The sequence below is a fragment of the Scleropages formosus genome, chromosome 19 (assembly GCF_900964775.1).
Source record: "Scleropages formosus chromosome 19, fSclFor1.1, whole genome shotgun sequence".
NCBI classification, from domain to species: Eukaryota; Metazoa; Chordata; class Actinopteri; order Osteoglossiformes; family Osteoglossidae; genus Scleropages; species Scleropages formosus.
Window position 1 is genome coordinate 1,455,776 of NC_041824.1, and position 12,579 is coordinate 1,468,354.

Genomic DNA, 12,579 nt, shown 5'->3' on the forward strand with positions numbered 1-12,579 from the left:
CCTGACAATTGCTTGACACATGACACCTGTCACGCTTTTAATATCATGACATTAGGATGCGTCAGCAGGGAAAACACGAACACACCACGCATGACACACTGCAGTTTTTTGAAGCCCGAATGACTGACAGCGAAAGCTCTAGAATGCCGAACATCCACCCCGTTAGGGTTGCTCTGGGGCGAACGGTTTGCTCTTCGGCGCTGCCAGACGGGAGTGTGTTGAAGCGTCCGGCTCTGGGTGTTAACCCTGTTCGGGAGGCAGTGTGTTTGTTTTTTACTGCCTAGGAGAGGTAGCAGTAAATTAAGTGTTTACTCCAGAACTAAGTCCCTCACGTTTGTGACTGAGGGGGATTTGCGCATTTCTGACATTACTTCCTTAAGATATACTGTATACACTTGCATTTGTGTGACACAGGCATGTAAGCATATGCGAACAACGTTACTGTCACAGGTGCTGTCAAATATCACATCTGAGACACTTAAAAATGTAAATATTCACTGTAGACAGTTTTTATCGACGTGACGTTTCGAAATCCATCAGTTTTTGTCAGAGCTTCGGTTATAATATTGCCTGGGTGGTGCGGTAACTGCTGTAAGTCACTGGCGTGATCTAGACACTTGCGTTAGTGCTTTTTACTTCATATTGAGAGCAACGTCGCATCGAAACAGCCGATGTGCTCCAAAGACAGCAGCAACAGGTCAGATCCGCTCAGGATGCCGCTGCTGCTGCTGCTTGTTGCGTTCGCTCTTCCCTGTCGCCGCCCGCGTGCTTCATTTGTATTCAGTGACACTTGCTGGATAGATTACCCTGTTTACCTTGAACGATTCAAGGTGTTGAAAAGGGCAGCAAAATCCAATCCTGTTGTGTGTAGCTCTTGGCGGGCTCCATACATCACGTGTTTGGTGTGATAAGGCAGAGTGCGCAGCGGTCCCAGCGGACCCAGCGGTCCCAGCGGTCCTAGCGGACCAAGTGGAGAAGGGCTATTCAGAGAGAGGCTCGCACCTGACAAAAAGGACTCCTTTCTGGAATTACGTTGCCATGGAAACCTTTATGGTGTCCTCTCTGTGGTGTCTGTGGCTTCCACCTTTTTTGTCTATTATACGTGACTGGGAAGGTGCACCCGTCTCTATACAGAACATACATCCCCACTCCAGCTCCGCACTTTCTATAGTTCGTTCTCACTTGGTGTCACTCGGTTCCTTCTCGCCATTCACAGCACAAGAATGTGTGCCCTCCTTAAATTCAAAATGAATGTTGCTTTGAGGTGATGACACTTACTGTCCTCTCCTGACACTCCTTTAGAGGGATCCTGGTATCCAGGGCCCCCGCAAAAGCCGTTGGGGTGTGGGGTGCGGGGGGGGGGACGAAGACTAGATCTAAAGAAGTTCCTACCTCGTCTCTTATGCTTTGTGGCCGTAGCCATAGCAACAACCCGGAATGACTGCCTGATGCTTCAGTTTACATTTGGTCCTTTATCTGCAAAGTAGCTGCAATCCTTCCATAGCAGTGTATTTACTACCGTTATACTATATACATTTACGACTATATTCTACACCACTACTGCATACAAACTCTTTTCTGTACACACACGTCCCCTGTTGAAATTCATTGTCAGTGCGGAGTTCTATGCAGATCAAGCATAATATTTAGCTTCTTCTGGGCTCACGTTAATTTCTTGAATATCCCGTAGTAGGTTCGGTCAGGTCTGGGCTGGATGCGAATTAACACCTTCCAAATGTAATCGACGCTCTCCGGGGTGCGTACCACAGCCGTAGGAAGGGCTGCGATTCTCCAGGGCAGCTCGGCGGTGGTGCAGTCGCTATTATTTCAGCGTTTGTCTTTTTTTTCCACTCTCTTTATTGGATTTCACACCCACAGAAGACTCCTGGTGTCTCGGTGGGGATCGGAGTGAATTTCACTGCTTCCGCACCTACATCCTGCCTTAGAGTTGAAATGAGTAAAACATGACACCACGTTACTTACATTACTATTGGACGTTATTAGTTTTGCTCTGCTTTTTACAAATTATATTAGTAATTTAATCTCTCGGCTTTAGCTCTGTAATGAAAAAAAAAGGAAAAAGAGCCAAACAAACACCGTGGAGACTCGCAGGGCCTTAGAGAGAGTGCAGCACGTCTTTGAAAACGCAGCTCCAAGCCCACTTAAACAATATGTAAAATGTGTAAAGCACTGAGTCAGCGCTGAGGCTGATGCCAAAGTGATTTCTGCATTTCTGCTTTTGGTTTTTAGGCTGTTCCCTGGGCAGGGATTGGAATTCTCCACCACGTTGTTTGTTTAATGCAGTTTCTCTGTTAAAAGTTGAAGCTGCCAGATGTATAATTCATGAGACCTGAAGTGGCTCCAAAGTTTCAGCGGATGTCATGAATACTACACGATTGCCACAGGCCTCCGGAAAGTTTGTTTTATATTTATTTTTTCTTCTCCCGACTAAATGACGCGCATGACCCCGAAGAAAAAAAGAACCCAGAATTACCCTGTTCCAGCGCAGCGCTTGGACGCTGCTTACATGCACTTTGTTTTCCATCTTCTCCAGCACTCTGCTGCCATGTGCTGAACACAGAGCAGAGGAACTGTGTTTCTCTGTCCATGTCCAGCACTGCAGTACAAAGTGTGATATTACTGGCAGGTGTGCAAGAAGAAGATTTCCAACATTAAGATCTAGACATGATCCGTGGGCTTCGACCCCATGGAGGAGCACCTCTTGCGCTTTCTTCAGCTCACAGGACAATAAATGCTGTAAAACCACGTAGATCCTGATGAGCAAGACCGGCGCGGTACCATGACCCGTGAACACTGAAGAAGCCCACCTTAATGAACCTTTGGTTGACCCCAGCTCTTGGTAACACATCCCGTTTTTGAGGTAAAGAAGCAGAGTGGAAGATGAAGCAAGAGGGCTAGCGAATACCCCAGATAGCTTGGCTGCATGACTAAGTGCTTCCGAAAAGCCATGCTGGCTCCAGGACGCGTCACACCAGCACCCCTGTGGTTTGCGACTTTAAAACCTAAAAGCTATTGATCGCCATAAACAAAGAAGTCCTGGCACGAGTATGTTAATATTTAATATCGCAGCTCCGCAGAAGCTGTCTGAGATGTGTTTTATTTAGGTATTATTTTCTCTCTCTGCTGATTTACTGTTGGAATCGATTCATGATGCACTGCGTACAGCTCCCCTCCAGCAGAAAACCCCTGGGTGGGATTGGGATCTATGCAGCGTGATCAATTTGTCGCGCCTGACAGATGCCCTCTCGCGGAAGGAGGCTTTCGGCTATTGATTAAGGATGCCTGGGAGCTGCGGCTTCTCCCGCGTGCTGCTGGGAATTCCCTGCGCGTCGGGGCGGCCGTACCGTCCTCGGCCGTTTGCTGCCTTCAGTTGCGCACGTTGCGTAAGCGCTCTGCACCCACACAGCATGTGGCACAAGCAAATTAGCTTGGCTGGAGCTCCTGCTTCCCTTGACAAATTCACTTTACCTTAATTGCTTCAGCGAAACATGCGGCAGTGTAAAAGGACGAGGTGTAAACTAGTAAGCGATGTAAATAAGCCTGCCGAGCGAGGGACTGTTCAACAGTCCGGAGAAATCCAGCTTCCCAACCACCGATCAGCAGTGAAGTAGAACAGGTCCCAGGTCCCAGGTCCCAGGTCCCTTCTTCCACCGTCTACGAAAGCAGCGGAATCATCTCACGGCACGTTAGATCTTCACAAGGTGGGAAGGAATCTGGAACTTCAGAGCTTCTGGAAGTGTTTTTGTTAGGCTTGGATCTTTTCCATCTACTGCCCGTTTCAGGTTCGGAGTTTCTGGACTTGCGACCTAAAAATAAGGTGCAGGATCCTCAGATGAAAAGCTTTTGGGTTTAATGGGAGTTTGCGTAGAGCCGGTGAAATCAACGTACGGCGATTGAGTGTTTGTATCAGAATGGTAATATGAGCGTGGTTACAATTTATACCAGTTTAAATGAAATCCTGTACAGCGGTACCCTACTGTAAGTGCCTTTCCTTCTCTATCTTTTATTGGGTCCCTTTTTATCACTCACGGTTACAGTGGGACACAACGCGGGTGCCTTGATTAAACTTGTGGCCCAAGGACAACCAAGAGCAACATGTACAGGAAAGAAGGTTCATTGGAAGACCATTTAATCAGTCAGATGATCAATCAGTCAACTGCTCAACCAATCGCCACTTAGACTAATGAGTTTGCATGCAAAACGTGACACGTTGATGGCCGCACAATTATTATCCAGGATTGTATTGACTCCCGATGTGCTGCTTCAGCTAAAGACAGCACGTGTCTGCTTATTTGACACGAATACACTCGTTCGCTCTCCGACGCCTACGTTTGTGCAGCAGTACACGCTCCCCTGTACTCACCTTCCTTACATGGCACTTACCTTGCCCACATCCTTACCTTCTATCCTTGCGTTTTCCTTACCCCCCCTCATGATGCTTTCCTCGTTCTTTACTTCAGCCTGCAGGTCTGGTAGCTACAAGGCCTCATCCCTGGACGCACACTGTTCGAAGTGCCCAGCTCACAGCCATTCCACCCAGGAACAGGCCTCTGAATGCCCCTGTGAGAAGGGCTTCTTCCGGGCTGACGTGGACCCCCGCTCCATGGCCTGCACCCGTAAGCTGAGATGGCGCTGCCACACACCCTCGCCAAGGTTTTAAATGCATAAGGCAGAGGAGCAGAAGTTATGCAAGCTTTGGGGTCACTATGGCAACCATAGAATTTCTGTAAGAAACAAAGTCACAGCCAAGTGTGTCCTGGCGAGAGTGACCGTAATCCCTGTGACATTTTAAGACCGTGTGTCTTGATACGTTCTGGGTGTATGTGGGTTGGATGAGCTGATATCTGGAACATTGTAAAAAGAGAAGAACTGCCTATAATAACTATAATATGAGTGTATATTAAAGTCAAGATTCTTTGGTTTATTAAAACTCAAAAGGAGGGCAATCAGTGGAACGTGGGAGCTTTGTTTAGACAACCCAAAGTGCCAGGAAGCAACAACAAAGCAGTAATCTAATTATCCAGATTCTGGGCATAAATCACGCCTCTGCACTGACACACATGGCAATAACAAACAGCAGAGGGAGAAGATAGCTCTGCCTTTCATTACCATCTTTGTCGGAATAGAAAAGCACGGCTCCCACCTCACAAGAACGGAGGTCCAACTGCTCGGATTTCAATTTTCAGCATCCATCCGTTAATCTCACTGCACCGGTGATGTCGGAGCCCCTGTGTGCAGAATGGAGGCGAAAACCCCCAGGTTTACAAATTGTGCTATTCTCCGGCAGAGCTTCCACTGTTTTTTCATAGTGCCTCACAGTGCTGCGAGGGACCTGTTGAGATGTGTAAAGGGTTGGAAGCAAAGGATAAATACGTAGGTTAGTGGACAAAGATTATAAAAAGGCCCCGTTTCCACAGCATGTTCCCTGGGACGACTGAGGGCCTTTCCGTGTTTTTAACACTTAATATGTATTTGACAGATGCTGTCATTTAAGGTAACTGTAGATTGCTTGCAGTCTGATATCCTTGCTTATTCATTCACGTTCATGTACCTGGACTTTAGCTGAAATCGGTCAGGTTTGGTTAAGTTTGGTCAATGACGTGGTACAAGTTTGCAGCGAGCTTAGCTGAATATGACCACACTACCTTGATTTGTACTGCGTTGCTTCCGGACTCCTGACTCATAGCAGTGGCGCCGTCTCTCAGGTCCAAGCGACATGAGAACAGTGCACGAGACCTCCTTACAAGTGTTATAGCAGTGAAACAAAGTTAAAAGGCCCCTGTCCAGCGTAAAAGGGATGAGAGGAATAACACACGGCTTTGGAGAATCACTCAAGAACAGTGAACACGCAGTGACTCATAGAACCCTTCACTCGTTCCAACTTTCTCCTGTCCTCTCCTCCTGCTCCCATTCGTTCCACGTCTGCATATTTGGCTACTTTTATGCTTCCACGTATGCGTGTGTGTGCTGGACTGTGCCCGTGTGTGTTGCCCTAGGGCCTCCCTCAGCACCGGAGAGCGTCATTTCCACCGTCAACGAGACATCGGTGGCCCTGGAGTGGAGCCCTCCTCGAGACAGCGGGGGTCGTGGGGACGTCACCTACAACGTCCATTGCAAGCAGTGCACCGCGGACGGCGTGTCGTGTTGGCCCTGCCGCAGCGGAGGGGGTGGCGGTCCTCACTTTGTCCCACGTCAGTTTGGCCTGAGCCTCCCCCAGGTGTTGGTGACGGACCTCCAGCCCCGGACCAACTACACCTTCAGCGTGGAAGCGCTCAATGGAGTGTCGGACCTGAGCGGCAGCCCCCACCAAGTGGTCTTCTTCAATGTCACCACCAGCCAGAAAGGTGAGCCTTATCAGACAAACACCACAAAACACAGCACCCACAAGCCAGTCGAGTCACGTAGGCCGGTGCCTTGTCCCATCACCACGTTTCCATAAAGTCGTACATCGCAAGGCCTCTGTTGGGATTTAAACTTGATCCTGCTCAGTTACTGGTCCGTTTCTCCAATCACTGCGCTGAGTTGCTCCCATCCGGACACTTGTAAATATGGTTTGCTTAGTCACTGATGAAAAGTTTTGTCCTTGTACCGCCGTTTCCCTGCCGGCATCTCACCCTCCAGGGTAAACCGCGGTATATTTCTAACGGAATTGATTCTCTCTGACAGCTCTGACTGCTGCATTGCTTAAAAGGGCTCGAGATGTTTCTGAAGGGTTCGAGTCTTTTCATTGCACTGCTGCTGAAAGCCTGACACAAGTGTTGAGAGACTGCAAGTTTTAGTTGCTCCCTGTGAATGGAAGCATCTCCGCTAGACTCCGGCATCGTGCTTTATGCTGCCTTTCAGGTGGCTATGAGTCACCTTTGAGTTGAGAGTGGCCGATTTACAGCTGAAGGAGCTCTTTCCTGTTGGATCACGTCATTAATCCGCTGAAGCACTTTGATGTCGCCGTGTCCAAAGAAGGCCTTTTTGCCTTTCTGGATGAGCATTCTTACCCAGGGTACACCAGGCTGTAAGTGGGTTTTTGTTGGTGCTAGGAAGTAGCTCAACCTCAGATTCCAGCGCCGTACGAAAGATTACGCAGTGCTTCACGTCCAGTGACGTGATGGTGTGGAGAATTGCTTGTTCAAAATTCCCGTAGCAGCTGCTAAAATCACCTTCAGTTGCCCACAGATCCAATCCTGGAGCTCTGTGGCAGCCTTGGGTGCGTATGTGTGGAGACCGCTATGGAGTACATATGGTAAACGGACTTGGCACCACCTGGAAAACATGCTGGAGGTTTATGTGCGTGCGTCTGTGTGTACGTGTGTGTTTGTGGAGGTTGTCCTCACCAGGTGCATGCAGTGGAGTGTGTGCAATCGCATCTTGAAGGATTTGTTGCCTCCTTTGGCACCATGGGGCGGATTTCCTGAGCCAGAGCTCCTCATCTCACCTCCCCGAGAGGGTGGATGGTGTAGGGATGCTAATTCACCCCCCCTACCCCCACCCCAGGAGATTCAACAGCTACCGTTTCCCATTTCCCAACTCCACGCCCCTCCTCCCCATTTCCAAGCTCCTGCACTCTTTAATTAGCAGTGAGATGAATCCTCCTCCCTCCGCTGTTGCCATCAGTCCCACTTACTCTTGTTCTGTGTCTCCCCCTGCTCCATCTGCTTCTTCTCCCCAGTGAACGTGGTCCTGAAGGAGAGAAAGAGCAGGGACAGCATCACTCTGGCCTGGCAAGAGCCCGACCAGGCCGTGGGCACGGTTCTGGAGTACGAGGTTATCTACTACGAGAAGGTAGGATCCGTGCTGATTCCCTGCGATAACCTTTGACCCCTGCACATTGGACCGTGTAGACTGTTCTGGGAACAACTCCACTCCTTACAGAAACAAATGCGCGGTCTCCTCACTGTGTTAGAGCACGTTCCGGACGCAAAGGAAAAAAGGCGGGACAAGCAGCCTTCGAGCTCTAGCCTCTTCAATGGATTTCAGGAGACATTCACTGTAAAATGTACCGCGATATGAATCGAAACCTTGAAAAGTAATCTGACCAGTCCCTTTGCACAGTAACACTCTGTTTAAAATTAAAGTGCTTTGAATATAGAAAAGTGTCTGGCAGCATAGCCACAAAGAGTAAAGTGAAATTCTCTGGGCGATGGGTGCGTACGGTATTTCGGTTACCCTTACAGAAGACGCTGCCTTTATGAAACACTCTACTATGACGGTTGTTTTTACGGCGCTCATTGAGCATGACTGGAGTGACATTTTTTACTTATGTATGCACAACGAGCTGTTCCATTCTGTTTGTTTGTAGGAGCTCCTGAAAAATTCAATTACCTAAGGGCTTCAGTTTAATTAGTTGTTTATTGTATGTGAATCCGTGCGTCACAGTGAGGACCCGCAGTCCTTGATCTGTGAAAGCAGTTGAGTGAGAGGAACATCTGTCTGATCAACAATGGTAAAACGGAAGAAAAACAGATGATGGAACACTGGAACTGCACATAAACATGTTTCCCACTGGGCTTCGCACATCGTCAACGCTTTTAATCGGGCCTGTTAAATTATATTCTGGAATGTTTACCACTGATCTTCCGCTGGAGTTCAGAATGGCTTCATAATGGGACCTTGGTTATCAGTTGTGTCAACGTTGTGTTTCGCTTCTTTAACGGTCGTGATGCGTTCCTGCTTCAGTGTCTAGCGATGGACTCTTCCAGATAGTTTGTCCGGTACAACCGGATTCTAGGCCAGCGGAGATGGCTCCGTATGTTAACGTTTGCTTTTATTCTGTCAGAATCAGAGGCACCAGAACTACACAGTGCTGAAGACCAGGTCCAATATCATGACTGTGGATGGTCTGAAGCCGGGCACCACGTATGTGTTCCGGGTGCGAGCGCGCACCGATGGCGGTTATGGCAACTATGGCGGTGAGATTGAGCTGGAGACCAGTCACGAAGGTTGGTGCCTTCCCTTCACTGATCCTTCCCAAGGCCCCGCCGTTCTTCTCAGTGTGCGCCCCTGAACATCTCCAGTCCTCCACTACATCAGCATCCTGTTTCTGTACGCTATGTAGTATCAGATCGGTGGCTCTGAGATCCACTTTTCCAAAGTAAAGGATACGAGACACGACACACACTGTGGCCACAGCCACTCTTATCTTAAATTCCAATTTAAAATTACCACGTGATTTACTGCGTCACATTTATTCATTCAATGGACGCTTTTCTCCAAAGCGACTTACGATGTTAAGGTTACAAGCTTACAGTTATTCAGCCATTTATAAAACTGGGTGATTTTACTGGAGCAATTTAGGGTAAGTACCTTGCTCAAGGGTACTACAGCTGGAGGTGGGGTTTGAACCTGCAGCCTTTGGGGCCAAACACAGTAATGCTGACCGCTATACTGCCAGCTGTCCCCCTGTATGCATGTAGTCAGGTAAAAAATGCAAACATTTTGACATACAAATGCACATCTTGTGAAGTTGTTTGTTAATTAACTTTATTCAATGAAGTGCACAATTACTTTTCATGAGATATCAGACGTAATATCTGGATCGAAGCTGGAGAGCTTTGGGTTCGTGTCAGCCTCAATGCTTTTAATGTGGTTGGTAGACTGGAACCGATCCCATTAAATTAATGTTTATTGTGACAAAGCACATTAAAATCAGTTGGTGCAAACAAAGGGATACATTTGATGACCAATTTTCATCAGAAATAAAAAGCCCATAAAATTAAGAAGTATTTTACAGTAGTGAAATCAGAGCGACATTATAAATAGCACGGAAAAAAAGTGAAGTTGACATATGACATGACTTGCTAAGTGAGGGTTTAAGGTGAGTGAACGGTAGGCATGTTTACATTTTGAAAGTATTTCATTCCATAATGGACTCATGTATCTGAGTGATTTGAACATCCCTTTGCTCAGATATGATGACGCTCAGCCTTGCAGACCACTTGACTATTTTCTGTACCCCTTGTATTAATTGGCTGTTTGTGCCTGTATCAATGGTGACATTTATTAATATATCATGTACATACAGTGTCCAGCTTTAGTATAATAGACCCAGTACATATCCCAGTATATCCCAGTATATATATCCAAGTGTTCCACACATGGGCCCTGGGTTCAGAACCACACTTCTGGACCCCCATGTTAACAAACCTGCTGGTTTTTCTTCTCCGCTTTGCTCGTTCATTTTGTTTTTTCTCACTTAAGCCTTGGCTGCTTGAGAGCACTTCAAACACTGTGCTGTCCAAACTGTTCATTCTATTCTGCAACACAATCAGCTCCTGTTGTAATTTGCATGGATTTACAGATTTATTCCGTGTGACGCATTGGCTTTCAGAAGAAATATCTCTTGTTAGGAGCCTGTTTATTATCCCCAAACAATGTTTTTTGGCACAGATGTCACTTTAAGGCAGCTCATTGAAGGTCTGGAATGGGTCGAGGCTTCCAAGATGTTCCCTAGACTGTTCACTAAATCTTTGCAATTAAAGCTCCTTGTTTTTACACAAATTGCCACCTCTATGTTGTAGTATAAAAAAATCTTCCAGTTACTCTTGGAGGTGAATATCTGGAATCTGGAGTCACAAAACGTTAGTGTAGCTTGTGCCGCAAAGGACTTCACTGCGTTATGTTGAGTGTTACTGTACTGTAACTGTAACTCTAGGCTCCCATGTGATATAAGTTGTAGCTCCCTCTCGTAAATCAGGCTTCAGCACTCAATGTAATAATAATAATAGTAATGGATCCACATAACGGACTCATCAGTAGTATCAGTCCCGTGGATCAATATCTGTTCATGTTTTGCTGCTCTTCCTGCCTCTCCCACAGACATGTTGGCTATGGGTGACCCCAACCAGGCCACCATCCTGGCTGTATCCATCGCTGGAGGTGTGGTCCTCCTCGTGCTCCTGGTTGCCTGCTTTGTTGTGAGCGGCAGGTGAGAACTCCCACATTCTACATCACTAAATCACTCAGAAGCACAGAGAAAAAAGCATTTTCTGCAAGTTTCATTGCACAAACAATTGGTTTAAGTGGACTGCTGCATTTGGAAATTTATTGCTTCAACATATGCTTCAAGAGATTATGTGCCCATTCCAATTACACGCGCTGGCTGAAGCCGCTCGTCCCGAGCCGGAGCCTAACCCGGCGACATAGGGTGCAAGGCTGGAGGGGGAGGGGACACACCCAGGACGGGACACTAGTCCATCGCAAGGCACCCCAAGCAGAACTTGAACCCCAGACCCGCCAGAGACCCAGCGAAACCTGCTACGCCACCGCACCCCCATCTGCATTCCACTTAGCTTCAAGGAAATCACTAAATGAATGTGGTTATAAGAGAAATCCCATTTCTGCTCCATTATTAGTGTTAGTATTGGCCAGCTAAATGAAATTGCTCTTCCTCCCCGGACTTGTATTGATGTCTCCTATTGTACTTTTAATGTACAGCCAAGGTGATTGCCTGTGTAGCTCACCACTGTACACTTTACTGATTACACAAACTCGAAATTCCAAAAAAAAACACCCTATACACACATATGGCTACGCAGATACACTCACGCACCAGTGAACAGATGCACACATATGGGAATACAGCCACATACAGGTAGTCCTCGACTTGTGACATATGTTACTTACGACAAGCTGACATCCATCCCATCAACCTTGTTATGTTATTTCTAAGTAAACGTTTGGGTGTGAGGGGGCAGTGGGTTGGACCGGGTCTTGCTCTCTAGTGGGTCTAGGGTTCGAGTCCCGCTTGGGGTGCCTTGCGATGGACTGGCGTCCCGTCCTGGGTGTCCCCCCTCCCCCTCCGGCCTTACGCCCTGTGTTGCCGGGTTGGCTCCGGTTCCCCGTGACCCCCGTATGGGACAAGCGGTTTAGAAAATGTGTGTGTTTGGGTGTGACATCGATTGACGACCAATCAGTCCGCTGTGCGATAACGTCGGCTGGCTGTGTTGCCACAACTCACACATACCTCTTACCGACAGTCACTGCTTCGATCAGCGATTGCATTTTATCAACAAAAACTTTGTCTTGTTTACAGAACGTTTTGTTTGCGATTCCAGTAAAGTCTTTTTTTTTTTTTTACAATGGTGAGCAACCAATATTGTGAGTATGCTGGTGAGGTGGAGGAAAAAAGCAAAAGATTGTAGATTTAGAAATGAAGGTGAAAATATTTGTGCAGCAGAAAATGTTTTGTACTATATTAGTGTTATCTGTGAGAGGCACAGTGGCACAGCAAGGAGCCCTGCTGTCTCACAGCCCCTGTTTGGTGTGAGAGGATGTGGGTTCGATCCCCGCTCAGTCTGTGTGGAATTTGCATGTTCTCCCTGTGTCTGCGTGGATTTCCACTGGGTGCTCTGGTTTCCTCCTACAGTTCAAGCACATGCAGTTCAGGTTCTCCCATAGTGTGTGAGTGACACAGAGAGAGTGTGTGTGTGTTCAACTGATGTATGGATGAGTGACCCACCGTAAGCAGTGTATCTAGCAGTGTAAGTCACTGCGGTGAATAAGGTGTGTGGGCTGATAACACTACATAGAGCTCATTGGAAGTCACTTTGGCTAAAAGTGTCTGCT

The 12,579-nt window shown here is 47.5% G+C and overlaps 1 protein-coding gene across 1 annotated transcript in view; it reads left to right on the top strand.

Moving 5' to 3' along the window:
- Positions 1-12,579, top strand: part of LOC108927775 (ephrin type-A receptor 3-like) — a 54,707-nt gene that overhangs the window by 22,997 nt on the left and 19,131 nt on the right. The window contains exons 4-8 of the mRNA XM_018741315.1: positions 4,482-4,637; positions 6,018-6,365; positions 7,685-7,797; positions 8,792-8,954; positions 10,831-10,939. Coding sequence (XP_018596831.1) covers positions 4,482-4,637; positions 6,018-6,365; positions 7,685-7,797; positions 8,792-8,954; positions 10,831-10,939 — 889 coding nt within the window. The remainder of the gene's footprint in view (positions 1-4,481; positions 4,638-6,017; positions 6,366-7,684; positions 7,798-8,791; positions 8,955-10,830; positions 10,940-12,579) is intronic.